This window comes from Alosa pseudoharengus, unplaced genomic scaffold, assembly GCF_046254945.1.
Source record: "Alosa pseudoharengus isolate Yale_2024_CS ecotype anadromous, Long Island Sound unplaced genomic scaffold, YU_APseudo_1.1 YU_APseudo_1.1_scf_19, whole genome shotgun sequence".
Taxonomy (NCBI): domain Eukaryota; kingdom Metazoa; phylum Chordata; class Actinopteri; order Clupeiformes; family Clupeidae; genus Alosa; species Alosa pseudoharengus.
Window position 1 is genome coordinate 664,725 of NW_027468657.1, and position 22,776 is coordinate 687,500.

General features: G+C 41.9%; 1 protein-coding gene across 2 annotated transcripts in view; it reads left to right on the forward strand.

Annotated features, from left to right (window-relative positions):
* The window catches only part of adgrg3 (adhesion G protein-coupled receptor G3), an 80,076-nt gene that overhangs the window by 29,611 nt on the left and 27,689 nt on the right, over positions 1-22,776 (forward strand). For both annotated transcript variants that reach the window (XM_076291476.1, XM_076291477.1), the window contains exons 5-9: positions 10,834-10,959; positions 17,313-17,420; positions 17,991-18,030; positions 18,168-18,259; positions 21,566-21,684. In XM_076291476.1, the coding sequence (XP_076147591.1) occupies positions 10,834-10,959; positions 17,313-17,420; positions 17,991-18,030; positions 18,168-18,259; positions 21,566-21,684 (485 nt within the window). The remainder of the gene's footprint in view (positions 1-10,833; positions 10,960-17,312; positions 17,421-17,990; positions 18,031-18,167; positions 18,260-21,565; positions 21,685-22,776) is intronic.

Sequence of the window (22,776 nt, forward strand, 5' to 3'; positions counted from 1 at the left end):
GCCCGAGGTGCAGTGAAATGGCGTCATCTGGTGGTCATACAATTCACCCGCTATTAGACCCGAAGTGCAGGAGAAGTGGATATTCAACCACGCCATCCTTCAGGTCGCAGCGACACGTAGGTGTACTTTATGTGCTGTGTCATGCTACCATCTAGTGGTTGTGGAATATTTAACACCCATTATAGTTCTGGGAATAGATGTGCCCTCGAATAAATGTGTACTTTGTTACAAATTATTTGGGTAATCCATCTGATAAATTGTGTTTTTCTTTTTATACTTCGTACCTTTATAAATTAAAGAGTATCATTAAGGTACCTTTTTCAATGTCATTACTCTGACATTCGACATTAGTCGACCATAAATTTGGGCAATGGGCACATTGTTAGGGGTTGACACTTTGCATAAGATTTCTCCACATTACTTGATCCAAATTCTGTGATTTTTGTTGTATAAATGTTGTACAATTATTGTAGTTTCGTATCAAAGTGGAATGGTGGTTTTCATAAGTCAGCGGCGTTAGTTTGAGCACATAATTGACATTTTGTTTACATGTGTTCAATGTAAGTCAATGGGAGCCGGAAATCCATAAATAGCGGCGTCCAAAGAATCTTTTGCCGGATAGCATGACGGCAGTCTGTGGTATCGGGGGCAGGAGGATTACTGTTAGCGCAGGCTTTATATAAAATTCTTCAACAGAAGGCCTGCCTCGAATGCAGGCTTGCCCAAAATAAATGCCTGTGGTTTGCACAGACCCGCCACAATGTGCGGTATGATGATTTTTTACGAGCAAGATGTTTTTGGTGCCCTGCATGTTCTTAAATAACAATGATCATCAGTAGCCTAGGCTAATATTATTATTTTGTGTAAATGGGCTATGCATTGGGTTAGACACCAGGGGCCATGTTCACAAAGCCTTTTATCTTACCACTAGGAGTAGGCTATTCTTAAATAGCAATAAAAGATTTTAGCTCTAGGTGTTTCTCTTATTAAGTTATTCACAAAGCCTTTCAGACCTACTCTTAGTAAGGGAAAATGACAACTCCTGAACAGATTCTGGAGCTGAGCGCTCTATGAAGCAGCTGAGCGCTCTAGAATCTTTGACTAACAGTCTAGTGAGTGAGTCTTCGTTGCTATGGATGACGTTAATGCACGAGCTTGACTGAAGTGACCACCTTGATTGGCTGATGATTGTAATGCGGGAATGATTCCAAACACCTCCCTTACGATGATGAGTGACAGGTGACAGGTCTGAGAATGCGTACGCTACACAAGGAGAGAAGATGATGAATAACTGAATAAAAAGGCCTAGCCTAAATGAATCAAGAGTAAGGCAAAACAAATAGCCTAGTAGCCTAATGAAACATACGGATTGATGTAGTATCTTTGTAATATTATTAAATTAATCTGTTACTATGCCTATGCCTACGTTTGCAAAAGAGAACATTTTAATTTGATTCACAATAATGTTACATTTAATTTACATGTTGACAATGAGTAGCCTAGTTTTGGTTGTTGTTGGTGGTGTTATTGCATGTTAGTTATGCCTACAATGCAAAATTGCTTCCTCACGATTGGAAGCTCCTGTAGCCGCATAGGATTTCAAAACAGGCGAAATGCCACAAAACCGGTTTGGTCTGTGAGTTAGGAGTCCTCTCGTCTTCTTTTAAGCTGTCACAGCTGGTGGGAAGGTGTGATTTGTTGGGGGAAGGTGTGATTTGCAGGGCCAGATTAACTGGGCACAAATGTCTGATGGCCCCCCTGCCCCCCAGTCAACGTGAATCGGTCAGTTAACCTTTTGAGGAGTGAATTATTTTCCGGTTTCCTTCTAGAATTCTACGCAAACAATCTATAGTTTCAGTGAAGATTTTTCTTGCCATCTAAGGCACGGGCGCATCTGTGAGGCCAAGCCTCACTAAGTAGCCCGTTTGTTTACAACTAACATTACATTTAATTAAACTGCTTATAGGCTATTCCGAAATAGTTTTCAACATTTTGAATATTAGTGTCGGGTGAATTAGGAAATGTTCTCATAGCCTTATGGCTGAAAGCTGGTTGGGATCCCCCCCTGTCAAGCAATATAACCATACAAACGCGCGCACTCATTGTTTCAAAAGGAGTAGCCTAATTTCGGCTTTGTCAGAACTGAGCTGTGGACGACACGGCACGGCATGCCCAATTGAAAATAAATTAACGCAACGCAACACAACAGACTCCGCTTCTCTCGCGTCAGTCACTGACATGAACGAAACACAGAACCCGCTTCTCTCATGCAGTCACTGACAGTAGCCTAATAAATGCATGGGGAAAAAAAACTTCCCCATGACAAAGACATCGTAAAACACTGAAAGTTAATATTCCTTTGTCAAATGTGTTATGTTCCAAGTAGCCTAGTGCGTAATTCTGCTTCATAAAGTTGAACAAATACATTTGCTTATTTCACAGAAAAATATAAATAGCCAGTTAAGGTCTACAGTGCAGAGTTGGTAAGTTATAGGCCAACTTATAGGGAGTGAACATACAAACAGGGGAAATTATTTCTCTAGTAGCTGAGTAGCCTCAGGTGCGCACGTAGACATAAGGCCGAACATGCAAGCGCCAATGAATCGTGCTCTCACCACAATCACGCCATTAAACATAAATAGGTTAACATCACTCTAAGTTCGCCTTCAAGCAAGGAATTGATTTGAAGACATCTGTTTCGTTGGTAGGGCAAGGGGTAGCAACAGGGCAATAAAGAGACAGGCCCGATGGCAGGGCTGTTATGAGAGTATTAAAATATGGGATATTCTAAGGGAAAACATTAAAACGGTAAGACAGCGGGGGAAGTTAAAATACGTGAGAAACACGGAAAAAGTTGGCATGCATTGTTTCGGTCCCCATGCACATGGATTATTATGACCGCCGCGCAGCGAAGCGGCGGTCATATAGGTTTAGTCAGATTTTTTTTTTTTTTTTTTTTTTTCTTTTTCGCATGTCCAAATTTCCGTCAATGATTCCCGGGACACTGAAAGACCGGGGTAGACGAAACTTGGTGGGCATGTAACCCCATATGGATAGCATGGAACCATCGTTTTTCGTTTTGATCTGTAGCCCCCCCGCTGGACTGCACCCCCCGAAAGGAGGGTAGGGCAGACACAGTTTTCTGTGAATATCTCGAGAACCGTAAGGTTTAGGAGGACCATTTTTTTTTTGTATGTTGATCTCAAGGTGCCATGTAAACCCATTCCATAACCACTCATTTCATGTATAGCACCACCTAGTTAAACACAAAAAAGTAAAAATGAGGTGTTGTAATCGCAGGTATCTGTGACCTAACTTAGTCAGAACTGCACGAAATTGGAAGTGTAGGATCATTATGACACCCTCTGAATGCACGCCAAGTTTCGTGGAATTCCGTTCATGGGGGGCCACACAATAAATTAATTTATGTTACTATACACCAACTGGCCTGTAGGTGGCCGGAGACAGTTTTCTGTGAATATCTCGAGAACCGTAGGGCCTAGGAGGTCCACCTTTTTTTTGTATGTTGATCTCAAGGGGCCATGTCAACCCATCCCATTACCACTTATTTCATGTATAGCGCCACCTAGTTAAAAAATTAAAAAGCAAAAAATTAGGTGTTTTCATCACAATATCTCTGGCTGACATGGTCAAAACTGCATGAAATTGAAAGTGTAGGATCATTATGACACCCTCCGAATGCATGCCAAGTTTTGTGTACTTTCGTTCATGGGGGGCCTTACAATAAAACAATTTATGTGTACATTTAGTGACGTACACCAACAAGGATTCCCGGGACACTGAAAGACCGGGGTACACAAAACTTGGTGGGCATGTACCCCCACATGGATAGCATGGAACCGTCATTTTTCGTTTTGATCTGTAGCCCCCCCGCTGGACTGGACCCCCCGAAAGGAGGGTAGGCCAGACACAGTTCTCTGTGAATATCTTGAGAACTGTAGGGCCTAGGATGACCATTTTTTTCCGTATATTTGCCTCCAGGGGTCATGTTAACCCATTTCATGTGCGCACATGTGCACAAACAGATACACACACACACACACACACAGTAATCATACGTATGACACATACTCACACAGTAGACATATGTACGCTTCCATGCACAGACACATACGCAGGCACACACACAAGCACGCACACACACACACACACTCACACACACACACCCACACACATAACATAAACATAACACAAACAATCAAGAATTTCTCAGAATTATGAACAGGCAAGATGGAGGTGGGGTTGTATAAAATGAATTTTACATGTGAAATCTAGAGCCCGACCGATTTATCGGCGAGCCGATATTATCGGCTGATATTAGGCATTTTCCAAACTATCGGTATCGGCATTTATAATGGCCGATAAATGACTATTTTAAAAATAAAATAAAAACGGACGAAACACCCTTCAACCATGTCATGAGTGTTGGCGTTGTATAGTTTGTCCACCAGAGGGCACTCTACACCGTCCCTGCTGGCAACACTCGTTTATAACGCGCCACACATCCTGCAACCTGCTGATCCAGCCAGAGTCGGGCAGAGAGAACCAGTTATCCACGAGAGAGATCATCAGTTAAGTGTGTTCATGGTGATTTGGTATAACAATTGAAAAGAACATCCCCATCAGTTCTCTTCACTCAAGTAAGCATGACAAAATTCGTGAAAACAATGTCCAGTTTTGCTGCTGTTAAATAAGCCGAGTGAAGCGGAATTAGCTAGTAATTAAGTTACATTGTTACAGTGTAGTTGACTGTCTGTCCTTTTAACTTTTGACAATGTGACTGAATATGACTCTATTTCTTTAATAGCGTGACAGTTATAGCAGTGAGACGTATCATCTCTCCCCGGCCTGTTATTTTGAAAGCGTATGTTTTACAATTTGCAGTATGACGTTATCCATTGCTAAATTATGGCTCATCATAGACTAGCTAACCACAAAGCTAGCTAATGCCATGAATATCAGTGGAAGACCGCTAACGTTAACATTAATGAGCTTGGAAACCACAACGAACTTATTCTGCCTAATAAAGTAATGATTTCTGTATTTATAACTAGTATATCTGTAGTAACAGTCCCTGCATTGTAAAATGTAAGTTAGACGTGCGAGGAGTGAACATTTAGACATAGAGAAAAAGTATCAAACGTAGCTTGTGCATAAAAGTTAGCTTTTCTTTTAAACGTGTGTGAAATCCAATGACGCCAAGTGTGCGTTTCAGACTGTCGTTCAGCCGCAGCATTAAAGGAACACGCCACCCAATGTCAGTAGTAATATATGTTCTTACCTTAACTTTCACGAGTTGAGTCATACCTCTCCCGTGTCCGTACGTGCACTCAAACGCTCTGGTGCGCGGCTGGACTGTGTTAGCATGTTGCTATGCTAGCGGGCTTTGACGGCAACTAAGCGTAGAAGTAATCAAAAACATCCACGTTTTACCGACTTAAATACAGTTGCACGAGTAGTTGATAGAAATGCTACGGCCACGCAACATGAAACGTGGCGATTTTCCAAGCGAATAAACCGGAGAACTACAATGTGTGGCGCAATAGCACTTGGGAGTACTTCGACCTAGCGTAGTAGTATTGTTAACACCTAATTGTAGATCCTATCCACCACAGAGTTTAGAATCCATGCTGGATCGACCCTCAGCCTCTCCCTCCCCTCTGAGCGAGAGAGAGGCACACACACTAGAGATGCGCTGATGGGCTATTATTTCAACCATAACTGCATAGCAAAACTTATCATCCATCAGCCATCCATCAACACCAAAGTTTTTTGACCAATTTTCGAAACGGCACCCGCCCACCATCCGCTGGTTGTTTTAATGTAGGGGAGAACTGGTACAATTGTAACAGCGGTACAAATGTAACAGTGTTTTATTCTCAAGATATGGTGTAGCTACGGAAACGTAAACAGACACATATCATGTAATTATGTATAATCTTACAGCCATCCAAATATGAATGGTCTACTATAAATACGACCAGAGATATTAAGCAAAAAGGTGCAAAATTCAAGCATCGCGATTTTTTATTTATTTTTAACCGCAACTGTTTGTTTAAGTTTGCTTTGTGAAATTTGAGCGTGTGGACTTCAATCACATGTCATTCATATCTTCAGTCCCTCTGTTTCAAGTTAACATGAGTCCTATTTGATTTATGTAGTCACAGCACATGCAATTAAATGAAAATAAAAACATGACCTGTGCGGGTCAGTTGTAACACCAGTCTCTATGGCAAAATGAACTGATTTTATCGCGAATGCACGAACATTCTCATTGCGAGTTATGGATTATGATTTTTGTGCCGCCATCACCCAATTAAAGTTAACACAGCAACTTGAAATATCACTGTTGGACCAAATGCTTCAGACATGTAAGAAATAAGCAGTTTATCAACTATATTTACTGGTTTTATCAAGTGGATATGGCCAAAATAAGCATATTTAAAGGTTATTGTGAGCTATAACACCGTAATATGGTCTGCAATGGCTAATCAATAATGCAATAAATTAGCTTTAACAGTCATACATTTGGACTTTTTTTCTTGATTTTATATGAAAACAGATGCTCTTTGTTTAACCCAGCACTGTTTTGTGTTAAAATATGTTATAGGATTCACGATTTTAGCACTGTTACATTCATGACGCTACTGTTACAACTGTACCGCACTTTTTTATGGCTGTTAAGTTAAATTATTGACAAACTATAACATCTTTTTTAAATTCTGTTTCAACTTTCATGGAGTAGACATGTACGACTCTGTTCTGGTCAAATTTCACAACTCTCAAGTCTATCGTCTTTGTGTAAATCGAGTTTGAATTGGAAAAATAAAAAAGTGTTACAATTGTGCCGGTTCTCCCCTATATATATATAGGCTATATGGGTGATGCAGCGCTGCTGACGTGAGGCTAGAAAGCCCTTGCCTGTTCTAGGAAGACTGATCCAATGCAGCAAATATATTAAAAGGCTAAAGTCGTACATTGGCTATGTTGTAGCCTATCCCCAGAATATCAGCAGCAAACTCAGTCTCTGTCTCGCAAAACAGTCTCCAAATAAAACGCACATCGGCCTGTTGCCTTTTCTGCCAGCTTGTGAAAATATATCGTCCAAAATGCTTGATTGCATTGCATTCTCCACATTTTTAGCTACATTTTCATGTACCACATCAGCATTTTTGTTCAGTGAATCTTTTGTAAATTGCTTTACAATTACCGTCGGGCCTATAGGCCTATTGCCTGGCTTGCCTCAGCTTCGTCACGTCCTTTTACAATTTTATCATTGTAATAAAAAACGCAATTTGCCACATAATTTCAACATGCTCCTGGCCTACTAATTAATGCCTATTGTACTTTATTTTTTGCAAAAAGAAAGAAATCCTTGATAAAATAACAAGTCATTCACATTATAGGCTACTTTACACACTGTTATGTCAGGGTGACTGAAAGCCTGTTCTGAAGACTCCCATTCATTTTGACTGCACGAGCGCGTCTTTTTCAGACAGACAGCGCAATTCATTTTAAAGCAATTTACAAAAGATTTACTGAACAAAAATGCTGATGTGGTACATGAAAATGTAGCTAAAAATGTGGAGAATGCAATGCAATCAAGCATTTTGGACGATATATTGTCACAAGCTGGCATATAGGCAACAGGCCGATGTGCGTTTTATTTGGAGACTGTTTTGCAAGACAGAGACTGAGTTTGCTGCTGATATTCTGGGGATAGGCTACAACATAGCCAATGTACGACTTTAGCCTTTTAATATATTTGCTGCATTGGATCAGTCTTCCTAGAACAGGCAAGGGCTTCCTAGCCTCACGTCAGCAGCGCTGCATCACCCCCTACATTAAAACAACCAGCGGATGGTGGGCGGGTGCCATTTCGAAGATTGGTCAAAAAACGCTGGATGGATGGCTGATGGATGATAAGTTTTGCTATGCAGTTATGGTTGAAATAATAGCCCATCAGCGCATCTAGTGTGTGTGCCTCTCTCTCGCTCAGAGGGGAGGGAGAGGCTGAGGGTCGATCCAGCATGGATTCTAAACTCTGTGGTGGATAGGATCTACAATTAGGTGTTAACAATACTACTACGCTAGGTCGAAGTACTCCCAAGTGCTATTGCGCCACACATTGTAGTTCTCCGGTTTATTCGCTTGGAAAATCGCCACGTTTCATGTTGCGTGGCCGTAGCATTTCTATCAACTACTCGTGCAACTGTATTTAAGTCGGTAAAACGTGGATGTTTTTGATTACTTCTACGCTTAGTTGCCGTCAAAGCCCGCTAGCATAGCAACATGCTAACACAGTCCAGCCGCGCACCAGAGCGTTTGAGTGCACGTACGGACACGGGAGAGGTATGACTCAACTCATGAAAGTTAAGGTAAGAACATATATTACTACTGACATTGGGTGGCGTGTTCCTTTAACAAGTTACATAATGGATTTAGATCACTAAATAGTAGGTTTTAGAAGGCAGGCAGCAACTGATGATTGAAAATGGTTTGATGTAGCTTGATGGAAATAATTTTAAAAGTGCAGGTAAAGGGATAAGCAAGCTGACATTGTAATTATAAGGTAGCTTATAAGGCAATAGGGACTAATTATTACACACGCAAACATTTAGGAGTGACCTTTATCTTGTTTAATGATAATACAAATGATGATGATAGTAATAATGTCATCATTATTTTTTGTAATTAAGTCTTAGTTCAAAGTTATATTTATGAAGCTTACCAAGTCTTTTAATACTGGTAACTTTGATTTGGTTGTTGTTGTTATTGTGTTTTGGTTCAAAAGACTAAGTTTAATATCTTAAGTTTCTATTTTTATACATTTTATTTATCAGAACTTTAATATATTTCGATGTTCCACTGTGACAATATTATTTAAAAATAAACAAGTCTGTTTTTAAAATGCATTATCATATTATTTTAGTCAATACTCATAAATAACTACAAATAACTAATGTTAGGGAAATCTGTTAATGTTTTGTTTCGCGTTTCTGAAAAAATATATATATATCGGCCGATATATCGGAATATCGGGTTTTTAAATCAACAAATATTTGTATCGGTATCAGCCTTCAAAATCCTTTATCGGTCGGGCTCTAGTGAAATCTATGAACTAATCATGTTTTGGTACTTGTTGTCTAGCAGATACCAGTGAGAATTGAGTGTGGATAATGCAATTTAGTGAGACAGTTAGAATCATATAGGCCTTTCAGCGTGATTTCTTTTTGTGGAAAAAATGTGCTGGACTGGGCGGCGGTCATATTTTGTACCGCTCTGCGGTACATCTAGTTTGTCATATTATTAATCACATATGATTATTTGTGCTCACGGGAAAGATTGATTTAAGAATGTTATCACAGTGTGTGGCTGTGGCGCAAATCAGCGCGGGCGGAAGACATGCGACAATTGGCAAGGGGAGGGTCATGTCTTTTTTAACAATTCTGTCGGAGGGTCATTGAACAATTTCTAGCAGGCAAGGGAGGGTCATGCAACTTTTGACTGAAGCACTCAAAATTCCTCCGATGGCCCCTTCAATAAATAACGAACAGTCCCTAGATTGCTGCTGGGCTATATGTCTTGGTTCATGTCTAACAACTCATTGCCGTCAAACGCGTAGCCTATCTCGCGGTTGCATCCATTACAAACAAACATGCAATGTGAACGTCTGGGATTGGGAAGAGCACTAAATGCTCTACTGAATAAGCACAAAGTCAAACCTTTAAATGAAAAACACTCTTTAATAATCAAAAAAATAAACCGCTAATGAAGTAAACCATGAACAATGAAGTGACCATTGCCTGTAACTCCGTGATAACAGGACGTAAAAGGAAGGCATTTGGCTGAGCAATGGAGGTTAATATGCTCTATATTTTGTCCAAATGATGTCTGTCTATCATCGTTGCACTCGGAGAAAACCAGAACGTTTAATTTGTCCTGCGTTTCTTCTACGGCTGCAAACGGGATTCACTTGCAGTTAACCAAATATTTCTTTATTAGGGCAGGGCAGGCATATTTCTGGCTATTAAATTATTTCTAAACCAGTCTGCTAAAGTCTGTAGTGAAGTCTGTGTAGGGTTTTCCAGGCTCCATTTCTTTTTACGAGACACCCTGCTCACTTGAGCCATCTACCGGTTGTTTGGGTTGTTGCAGCATCTCACTGGAAAAATACAAATTAAAGTCTCGTGATACCACATGATCCCACGCGCGGACCGCGAGTGAAGCTGGCCAAGTCGAAGCACTGCCCACTGTACAAGTGTTATGTACTTTTTACTTTGCTTTACTGGCTAACTCCCTCCTCTTTTAGTCTATGCTCTGCTCTGGCTCCGTTCGTTCTTCTTCTAATTCCTTGTGTTTTCTGGTAGACGCTCCATGGTCTCTCACGCTGGTTTCACTGCAAACTTTACGTAGCATTACGGCACAGTGGTCATGGGAAATGTAGGAAGTACTGCCAGGGGATATATGACCAAGAACAGTGCCTCATGCATCACCGGCCAAACTGGCTAGTACGTTTTTATGAACACCCGCCAAAATGAATTTTAACCCGCCTTTGGCAGGTTGGCGGGTGTTAATTTAGAACCCTGGATATACCTCAGGGGCAGTTAGTCATGGGTATACCTCAGGGGCAGTTAGTCAGGGATATACCTCAGGAGCAGTTAGTCATGGGTATACCTCAGGGGCAGTTATATCACAGAGGAAATTAAACAGGGTTATACCTGTTAGTCCCCAAACAGACAGTACTTCCCTGTATTTCATTATGACTGCAGTTCGCTGTATGAAAGTTGAAACCTATTTGATTCCCACTAGGGCCGCATGGACACATATTACGGCCACAGGGTGCGGGTCCCTTCTGAAGCTGTCAACAGGAGCCGAGTGGACGCGTCCAACGAGGTCATCATGACCACCTCCGTAATCAACAGCTCCTACTTCACGGTTAGTGGTGCCCTTTGTAACCATGGAGCCTTTGTAACCATGGAGCCTTTGTAACCATGGCGCCTGTCTATGTTATCACAGCTCCTACTTCACGGTTAATAATAATAATAATAATAATAATAATAATAATAATAAGCTTTATTTGTATAGCACCTTTCATACACAGAATGCAGCTCAAAGTGAAGCATGTAACACAATAATAGTCAGTCAGTCATTATCAATCACATTTCTTCATTGCTGGGGCCGTTTATGATCCACTCAGCAACATATCAAAAATATAGAAAATAACATGTCATAAGACTGGCAGCCTTAACCCTCTTACCCCCCACAAGCACGCCATATGGCAACTGTGGCAAGGAAAAACTCCCATATTCCAGGAAGAACCCTTGAGCAGAACCTGACTTAATAGGGGGAGCCCATCTGCTTCTGGCTGGCTGCGCCCTCCAATAGCAGCAGATGTAGAATAATCTGAAAAAGTAGTCTACAGGATAAGACGAGTTAACTAAAAGCTTTCCTGTACAGGTATGTTTTCAGATCTTTTTTAAAAATATTTACTGAACTCGCCTGCTTGATGTACAGAGGCAGGGTGTTCCATAGTTTGGGGGCATAATGGATAAAAGCAGCTTCTCCACTTTGCTTGTGGAGCACTTTGGGTACGATTAAAAGATTAGAATTGGATGATCGAAGTTTCCTTTGTGGTTGATAAGATATTAGAAGCTCAGAGATATATGAAGGTGCTATGCCATTCAGAGCTTTGTAAGTAATTAACATAACCTTAAAATCAATTCTATAGGAAATAGGGAGCCAGTACAGTTCAGCCAACACAGGGGTGATGTGTTGAGTGCCAATTTCTTTAGATGTTTTTTGGGAAGACCAGTGAAAAGTGCATTGCAGTAGTCTAACCTGCTAGTGATAAAGGCGTGAATTAGTTTTTCTGCATCTTGTTGAGTTAAAAAGGGCCGCACTTTGGCAATGTTTCTCAAGTGGAAATAGGCTGTCTGAGTAACTTTACTGATATGGGGCTTAAAACTTAACTGCATCTAAGATGACACCGAGGCTTGTTACTTTTGGTTTGACCTGGTGTGCCAAGTTCCCCATATTACTAAGAACAATATCTCGCTTTAGTTTTGGTCCCACCAAAAGTACCTCTGTTTTGTCATCATTTAGTTTCAGAAAATGTTTGCTCATCCACTGATTAATGGAGGTTAGGCATGCAGTGAGGGAGCAAAGGCCATCTGGGTTAGTTGGCTCCACAGAAATATACAATTGGGTATCATCTGCGTAGCTATGGAAGTTTACATTATGCTGACTTATGACGTTTCCCAATGGAAGCATATATAGGGAAAATAGCAGGGGACCAAGGCAGCTCCCCTGGGCCACACCAAAAGGCAAGTCATGTTTTTCAGATACATGATCTCCTAGACTGATATAAAAATCTCTGCCAGTAATGTAGGTTTGAAACCAGTTTAGAGCATTATCAGAGAGACCCACCCACTTCGCAAGGCGGTGAATTAGGATGCTATGATCAATGGTGTCAAATGCCGCACTCAAATCCAGAAGAATAAGGATTGAGACTTTGTTTGAGTCAGTAGCCAGCCTGAGATCATTGACTATTTTTACTAGAGCCGTTTCTGTGCTATGATTTGATCTAAAACCTGATTGGAATTTTTCAAGGATACTGTTTTCGTTGAGGAAGGTATTTAACTGATTACAAACAACTTTTTCAAGTACTTTGCTCAGGAACGGTAGATTTGATATAGGCCTGTAGTTGCTCAGATTGGTATGGTCAAGATTTGACTTTTTAAGTAAAGGTTTCACAACAGCGGTTTTAAAAGCAGTTGGAAATATACCTGTTTCTAATGAGGTATTTATTACCTTGAGAATAAAGGGAGCTAAGCTATCATATACTTTTTTGAGGAATCTAGTAGGGATTGGATCTAAAACACATGTTGAGGAGCCGGTTTGAGTTATAATTTTACCAAGCTCAGATTGAGTAATAGTGCTAAAGGACCTTAATTTTGGGGGGCTGTTTTTGGGTGTACTATCAAACATATTACTTGTGTTACCAATAGCCTCCCTTATAGAAATGACTTTGTTTTTGAAGAAGTCTGCAAATTCTTCGCATCTTAGAGAGGATGCCTGACTGAGTGTATCAAAAGGTGTTTGATGCAATAGCCTATCAATGGTATAGAACAACACCCTAGAGTTTCCACTGTTTTCAGCAATTACCTTAGAGAAGTGGTTCCTTCTCTCATTCCGAATAGCTCTATTATAATTTGCTATTTTTTTCTTTTAGAATGGCACGGTGAACCTGTAACTTAGTTTTTCTCCATGTTCTCTCAGCTTTTCTACATGATCTTTTTAGATCATGGATATTTTCATTCATCCAAGGTGTCAGTTTGCTACAGGGCCTTTTTTTAGTCTTTAAGGGTGCCACTCTATCAAGCATAGCACCTAATTCATGATTGAGAGCCTCTACCATTTGATCAATGGGATGATGTAAAATATCTAAATTTATGGAGTCTATAAGAGCTATGAACTGCTGTTCTGCTCTAATGTCCAAGAGTCGCGATTTGATTGCAATTTCGGGATGAATTTTTGGAGTATGTAGTACTATATTAAAAGATACACAATAATGATTAGACATATTTATATCATTTACTGATAAGTCTGTGACTTCTATCCCTCTAGAAATGACTAGATCGAGGGTGTTGCCAAGGTTGTGGGTGGGTCCTGTAATATGCTGCTTTAGCTCTAAACTGTCTAACACATTAAGGAACTTACTGGCTTTAGCATCAGTTGTCTTATTGACATGAATATTAAAGTCGCCATTTACAATTATCCGATCATAGCTAGTGATGATGAGCGTCATAAGTTCAGAAAACTGGTCGAGAAAGCCAGCCCATAGTTTAGGAGGGCGGTATAAGGTTAATAGAAGTACAGCTGGGTCAGCCTTCAGAGTGAGGGCAATGTACTCAAAGGAAGCGAATTCACCAAAGTTGACTTTAGTGCAACTATATTTGTTTGAGAGAATGGAGGCAATTCCACCACCTCGTTTGCCTTGTCTAATTGAGTGGAAGAAATTATAATTTGGGGGACAAGTTTCAACAAGAACAGCTTCGCTGTCTGAAGTCAGCCAGGTTTCAACAAGAAACAGAAAATCCAATTGTTTTTCACTAATAAAATAATTGATTGCAAAGGTTTTGGTAGTAAGTGCACCTATATTCAGTAAACCCATGTTAGCTGAAAATGCCTCTGGCTTTTGAGGAATATGCTGAGGTATGGAAAGAATATTTGTTAGGTTTCTAGTTTTAAATTTGTCTTTTCTTTTTACTATACGTTTGGTAGAAATCAACGTTGGAATAGAACTATAAGCATAAGTCATGCTATTGCATGAAGCAGCTTGATCTATGGTAGTAGTATTGTATGTTACCCTGCAGAAAACATTCTCAGACCCATCCACATGTATAATGCCATTCGAATCAATACCTGGGGGGCGTGAATCTGTAATATTTTCTACAGAATGTCAATGCCTCAGTGTGGACGCTATGTTGTCAGAGAGTAGCCTGGCTCCATGTTGGTTTGGGTGGAGACCATCACGCTTCAGCATACTGGGCCTCTCCCAGAACAAGCCCCAGTTGTTGACATAGGGGATGCTTAGGGAAGCGCAGTAGCGTTTGAGCCAGGTGTGGAGATCGAACAGTCTGGACCATCTCTCAGCACCTTTTCTGTAGGTAGGGAGAGGCCCAGAGATTACAAAGCGTTTTTCTGTGCCCATCAGGGTGGTGATGAGAGTTTTGTAGTTTTCCTGCAGTGCTACTGACTGCTTATCTCTGATGTCGTTTGTGCCCACGTGTACGATGATGTTGTTGACCTTGGTGTGGCAGGCCAGGATGCTTGGGAGTTTCTGCTGGATGTCAAGGACCTTGGCACCAGGGAAGCAGTAGACCTTGGAGGGACCGCTACACGATGGGGGAATGCAGAGGTCTCTAACCATGGAACTGCCGATGACCAGGGTGGAGGTTGATGAGGTCCGGGGAGGTGGGGGCAGGAGGGGCTCCTCATCCTCGGTCAGAATGGCGTAGCGGTTTTCCAGTCGTATAGGTTGGGCTGGGCCTGAGTGCCGTCCGGACCGTCTGCCGTGCTTCTACGCCATGGCTCAGGCTGGTGTGGAGTGGAGCTGGCCAGCAGAGCAGGCTTGGTTCTCAGCAGAGGCCGGGGAGAGGCAACAGGGACAGAAGTTGCATTAGTGCATGGCATGGTTAAAGTATTGGAGGACAGAGTGAAATCAGGGCATCTGGCATTAGTGTGTGTAAGAGAGGTAACGTTACTTACGGAGAGAATGGTGTCGAGGAACTGTTCATCCTTCTCAATCTGATGGAGGGTCGCTATTCGAGTTCCACTATCTTTTCGCTGAGAAGGACGCATGAGTCGCAGCCTGGTGCACAGCTGAGGGGAGGCATCGTGTCGCGGCGAGGGCTCGTCGGTGTCAACTTTCTTTTAAACTTTGTTTGCTAGTTGGCTAGCAACAGCGATATCGTGCAGTTCCTTGATAACTCGAACACAGGTAGCGGGTAAGTAATCTGAGAAAATCTCACTTTTATATTGAGTCACTAGTTTTGAGAGACGTTAGAAGGAATTTGATGCTTTCTTCTTCCAGATAGCGTTTCCTTGGCCCGGTATTATTTGCAGCCCTTGATGCTGGCTTAATGTTTCACGTTAACGTTTGACAGAAAAGTTTGGCGATCAAGGTTATAGAGTCCGATAATCCAAAGCCTCGAGCAACAACAGTTTATGCAACAGTTTGTTCACGAGATATAATCAGTAGCCAGTAAATCCGTAGAAAGTAGATGGTAACAAGGAGATTTTAAGATCTCTTTTAAGATCAGAGTGATGGTGGCTTGTGAGGTGACGTTGGGCATTTTGAACACCTCCAGCCACTTGGAGTATGCATCCACAACTATCATGAAAGTTAGTAACTGTAACTTGTAGAGCTACACAAAGAAAAACCCAAACAACACATACAATTTTCAACAAAACAAAATAACGATCTTTGGGTACAAAGTGGCCAGGGGAAAACAGTGATTGACCGCTTTATGCTGACGTTCGAGGGTGCGGGGAAACGGCACACCTCCAGGTTCGGGAACTTAGAATCTCCACAGTAAGACAGCCAGGCCGTAGGCTACAGAGATGAGGTGCGCTACCGGCACAACCGCACGCAGTCACTAGTCGCAAAAACACCCGGTTGAGCAAAGACGCGTTGACTAAAACGACACAAAGGGTACAGCAGATGAGTTCGGAGGGACAGCAACGAGAAAGCAGACACCAAACACCGACACCAAACAATTCTCCCAGCAAGACAGCACAGGTGAGCTTTCGCGGGGTCATTCAGCAAGACAGCACAGGTGAGCTTTCACGGGTCATTCAGCAAGACAGCACAGGTGAGCTTTCACGGGTCATTCAGCAAGACAGCACAGGTGAGCTTTCACGGGTCATTCAGCAAGACAGCACAGGTGAGCTTTCGCGGGTCATTCAGCAAGACAGCACAGGTGAGCTTTCGCGGGGTCATTCAGCAAGACAGCACAGGTGAGCTTTCGCGGGTCATTCAGCAAGACAGCACAGGTGAGCTTTCGCGGGTCATTCAGCAAGACAGCACAGGTGAGCTTTCGCGGGGTCATTCAGCAAGACAGCACAGGTGAGCTTTCGCGGGGTCATTCAGCAAGACAGCACAGGTGAGCTTTCGCGGGGTCATTCAGCAAGACAGCACAGGTGAGCTTTCGCGGGTCATTCAGCAAGACAGCACAGGTGAGCTTTCGCGGGGTCATTCATTTAAAAAGACGAATGCCCTACGTCAGGTAAGACTCGCAGCCAGGTGAAGTTGGAGCATAGGCAGGGATCTTGGGACATGTAGTACACTTGATCTACCCGTTACATAACCATGGAGCTTGTCTATGTTATCACAGAGGCAGGTAGGACCTCAGCATCTCTGCCACATTCAGTATAGCTATGGGGAGGTGTGTATGCTCGTGTAGGAGTGTTTATGTCTATGTGGGAATGTGTATGTCTATAGCTGTTTTCAGACACGCGCTTCGGACAGTGTTGCAATTTCTATTTCAATTTAATTAGTGTGTATAAGATGGACTATACATCTGCACAACTAATATTGGATAAAATGTCATGATTATTCAATTTCTATGGATTCCTGTGAATATTTCAAGATTTCAAGATCCAATATGCTATATCTATAATATATACCTATAGTGTGTGTGTGTGTGTGTGTGTGTGTGTGTGTGTGTGTGTGTGTGTGTGTGTGTGTGGTGTGTGTGTGTGTGTGTGTGTGTGTGTGTGTGTAGACTAGCAGGAACATCCTGGAGCAACGGGTCCTTGGAGTGTGGGTGGGAGAACAGGAAGTCAGCAATCTCTCTCAGCCAATCACAATCACCTTCAGAAGAACCAACTGTGTGAGTGACGAGTGTTCCATTCCTACACCTACATTCCATTCCATCACTTGACCATTCTATTCCATCCCTTGACCAGTTTTAACAAATGTTCAGACACTGTTTCTGAAACTATGGCTTTTTTCTCAAAACATCACACAAATATCACACAAGATTTGAAAATGCAAGCACTTCTGCCTCAACTATTTGAACTATCAACTGTCAAAATGGCATCAAATCTCTTCACACAAATATGATGTGAACTGCTCCTTCAGTGCACCATTTGTCAGTGGCACTGTCTTCCAGTTTAAACACATTAATTTGTTTTACAATTTGAATCTTCGCAATTAAACACATGGTTTTAAGTTTTGAATCATGTGTCATGTGAATCATGTGAAGCTGTCAACAGGAGCTGAGTGGATGTGTCCAAAGAAGTCATCATGACCACCTAAGTTTTGAATCATGTGTCTATTTTTTTGTCGAAAAGTTTGTTTTAGAAATTGGTGAAGCTAAATTGGTGTAGTGTGTATATAGTGTGTGTGTGTGTGTGTCGGGGGGTATTTATTGTACAATCTAATCTCTCTCCCTCTCAAGAGTATCCAAGGGCAGTGTGTGTTCTGGGATGACAACCAAGGTAAATATCTCACTAGTGTGTGTGTGTGTGTGTGTGTGTGTGTGTGTGTGTGAAAGAGAGAGAGAGAGAGAGAAAGAGAGAGAGAGTGTGTGTGTGTGTATTTGTACTCATATTGTGTGTGTTTGTGGTGCCTACAGGAAACTGGAGTCAAGCTGGCTGTAAGACCTCACACACAGACGAGGAGTTTAATTGTAGCTGTAACCACCTCAGCTTTTTTGCTATTCTCATTGTGAGTGAACAACCACACACACACACACGCTCACGCACATACACACACACACATCACACACACACACACACACACACACACACACACACACACACACACACACACACACACACACACACACACACACAACCACACACACACACACACACACACACAGCAGACTTATAAGAGGGAGAAACGCATCCCTGTCAATGGCACTGTGCACCCAGAATGGCTATTGTATATGTAAGGGATAATGTATAGAACACTGGTCATTATCGGGAATTATACCATGGTCTAGGTTGAAAAGGGTGTCGTTTAAAAAGTGATATACTACACCTATAAAATTATTATGACGTTGCTTGACAACGCCTGTGTTAGTCTGCTCAGCTGTGACTTATCAACATTCTACAGCGTTGCGATAAACAGCTGAAAAAACTAACGATTTTAGCTCTAAAACACATTTAGTATTAATAATTGATTTCATATTTATTTATTTCGTAAGTGACCATGGTATAAACGGGATAATGCCCTTCGATTCGTCCATTATCAGAAATAAATGGACTCCGCTTCGCGTTGGATGGTTCACGCCTCCGCGTCGTCCATTTATTTCTGATAATGGACGCATCGAAGGGCATTATCCCTTACATAGGTCCTGGCAGGGCGAACCGGACCCCAAAACATGCATCGGAGTGTGTAGTATAGCTATTGAATATAGCTCTTGTGTAGTATAGCTACTGTATACAGCTCTTGTGTAGTATAGCTACTGTATACAGCTCTTGTGTAGTATAGCTATTGTGTAGTATAGCTCTTGTGTAGTATAACTCTTGTGTAGTATAGATATTGTGTAGTATAGCTATTGTATACAGCTCTTGTGTAGTATAGCTATTGTGTAGTATAGCTACTGTGTAGTATAGCTACTGTGTAGTATAGCTCCTGTGTAGTATAGATATTGAGTAGTATAGCTATTGTATACAGCTCTTTTGTAGTAAAGCTCTTGTGTAGTATAGCTATTGTGTAGTATAGCTATTGTATATAGCTATTGTGTAGTAAGTATATAAGTATAAGTATATATACTCTTTTGATCCTGTGAGGAAAATTTGGTCTCTGCTTTTATCCCAATCCGTGAATTAGTGAAAAACACACAGCACACAGTGAACACACAGTGAGGTGAAGCACACACTAATCCCGGCGCAGTGAGCTGCCTGCATCAACAGTGGCGCTCGGGGAGCAGTGAGGGGTTAGGTGCCTTGCTCAAGGGCACTTCAGCCGTGCCTACTGGTCGGGGTTCAAACCGGCAACCCTCTGGTTACAGGTCCGAAGTGCTAACCAGTAGGCCACGGCTGCTAGTATAGCTTTTGTGTAGTATAGCTATTGTGTAGTATAGCTATTGTATATAGCTCTTGTGTAGTATAGCTCTTATGTATGGCTGGTAGTATAGCTCTTGTGTAGTATAGCTATTGTGTAGTATAGCTCTTGTGTAGTATAGATATTGTGTAGTATAGCTCTTATGTAGTATAGCTATTGTGTAGTATAGCTCTTGTGTAGTATAGATATTGTATAGTATAGCTATTGTGTAGTATAGCTATTGTGTAGTATAGCTAGTGTGTAGTATAGCTATTGTATATAGCTATTGTGTAGTATAGCTCTTGTGTAGTATAGCTATTGTGTATGGCTGGTAGTATAGCTATTGTATATACAAGAGCTATGACAGACAGAACAGTTCTACACAATTAATTTTAATTTCACTATTGACTGACAAGGGGTTACAATGGAAAACATAACCTGAAAACAAGTAACACTTACGCCATTTAATGTTGGAATGACTGAATATATTTTAAGAATATTTATCTTGCAGACGAGTTGTTTGGGACTTGTTGCTAAGGGCTGCTTACACCTTGTGACGTCCTTGTGACGTCAGCTGTGCTTTAAATGCGCCTTTCGCTTCAGACCAGGTTTTTCTTGGTCAGTGGCGTTATGATTTTTAGAAGGTGCAAGATTTTGGACCATGCACCAGACCACGCCTCTTTCTAGTGTGGACCATGCGCCAGACCACGCCTCTTTCTAGTGTGGACCATGCGCCAGACCACGCCTCTTTCTTTAATTGACACATCAGTGGGCGTTATGTTCAATTAAAGTGGACCGCATTCATCACTGAACTGGGTGTGAGATAAGAATAAGCCTGCTACATTACCATACTACATGTGAGATAAGAATAAGCCTGCTACACTACCATACTACATGTGAGATAAGAATAAGCCTGCTACACTACCATACTACATGTGAGATAAGAATAAGCCTGCTACACTACCATACTACATGTGCCGCGCTTGGCGTTGGGTGCACCATAGGGCCCTCTGTCTCTGTGTTCTACAGCTGGGTTCCACACTCTCACCCTGTGTTCTACAGCTGGGTTCTACAGCTGGGTTCCACACTCTCACCCTGTGTTCTACAGTCCACACTCTGACTCTGTTCTAGACTGGCGGTGTGGTTCTAGACCAGGGGTGGGCAAACTTTTTGGCTCAAGGGCCACATTAGGTTTTGAAAATTGGCCGGCGGGCCACACAACCCCCCCCCCCCCCCCCCCCCCCACACCACACGCCTAAAAAAAAACATTTTTTATAGCCTATAATTTAGAATGAAAAGTATTTGTTTTAAAATACTGCTAATTTGTTTTAAAAATACTGCTAATTTTATGCTGTTTAACAAATGTATAAATTGTACACTATCGCTTTAAGACAGTCGCTTTAATTCACGTTTATTTCTCAATGATCTTCTGCCTGCTCCACTATGGCTAGTGCTGTACCTACGGCTGGGCCCTCTCACAGTTTTTAAATGGTCAGTAGTGGGAACTACTGTTGCCTTCATGATTTCCTTTTAAAACTTTCTTATAAGGAGATATCAATTATCAACAATCACAAGCCAGCTGGAACCTGCGGCTCTCTCTCCCTCTCCCTCTCGTGAGTGCAGACGCGTTCCCAATTAAATGGATTGCATATGTTCACGTTAGATCTGCTGCAAAGGAGATAACTAAGAGTTAACTTAGTTTAACATGATGTTATCTCTATTTAACATGATGTTTTGACATTGACATTGTAAACGTTATCTAAGGAGAGTGAAAAGCAGTTTGCAGTAAAGCTAACCAACGTCTATCGCAGGAAAAAAATAGCGAGCAGCCTGATAACTAGCCTAAATGAAATGCTCGGCGGGCCGGATGAAAGTGCTTGGCGGGCCGGATCCGGCCCGCGGGCCGTAGTTTGCCCATCCCTGTTCTAGACTGTTCTAGACTGGCGGTGTGGTTCTGATGTGGTGTGTCTCTCTCGGCAGACTGATGGTGCAGATATCAGCCATGCGCACCAGCAGCGCCTCAGCTACATCCAGTACTGCGGCTCGGCTCTGACCATCACCCTGACCACACTCACCTGCCTCATGCACCTCACACACAGGTGAGCTCTGACCCTGACCACACTCACCTGCCTCATGCACCTCACACACAGGTGAGCTCTGACCCTGACCACACTCACCTGCCTCATGCACCTCACACACAGGTGAGCTCTCTCCATCCCCACATCACCTGTTCCATACAAACACAGGTGAGCTCTCCCCATCCCCACATCACCTGTTCCATACCCTTACAAAAATGTAATGTTTGCGGCAGATTTGCAGCAACTTTGCCAGAAACCTGTCATTTCTGTAAGGCAGTGTTTGTCAAACTTTTTTTCTGGGGACCCACTTTTTAAAAATGACAGACTATCGCGACCCGACTCATGACTGTGGTAGTTAACAAACTAGATCAGTGGTTCTCAAACTTTTTCTTTCATTCCCCACTTTGAGGGGGCATTCTCCAGCCCCACCTGTCCCTCATCGCTCTAAGAAAGTGGTAGGTCAAGCTTAAAATTGTCAAATGTATTGAAATAATGACAAGTTCTAAATATATCCTCTTCAGCAGAGTTAAAATCAGTTGGTGCTGCAGATATAATAATAAATAAATACATAATGTGCCATTGTAAATTAAACACACATATTTCTGTTTTCCAGCAACATATTAGGAAGCATAGGCCATTATACAGCATTGTACAATATAATGAAATGCCAACATGCTACATTAAATGGATCCATAATCCAGTCATACTGAGCACTGCTGGTTGGGAAATATTTTTGAAATAAACTTTGCAGGGATGTGATGTAGGCCTACTGTTTAATACATGGGATCACAAGAGTGCCTCCCAATCAGACGTTTCAGCGATTTCTCTCAGAAATCTCAAAGGCATAATACTGTCGCGATCGAGGCGCCTGTCCCATACTCAAGTTTTTTTGGTGAATGTAGTAATCTTATTTGCTAGGTGAGGTAGATGCTTGTCTTTGCCTTGTAACTGGACATTTAACTCAAATGTATCGCTAAGATATATCAAATATATCGCTAAGATAGGCCAGCTTCGTCAAGAAATGTTCATTAGTGAACGAACGTGCTTGCAGATGCAAACATGCGCTCTTCCTCCAAGAAGAGGCTAATCGGAGCTCAAACACGCGCGACAGCA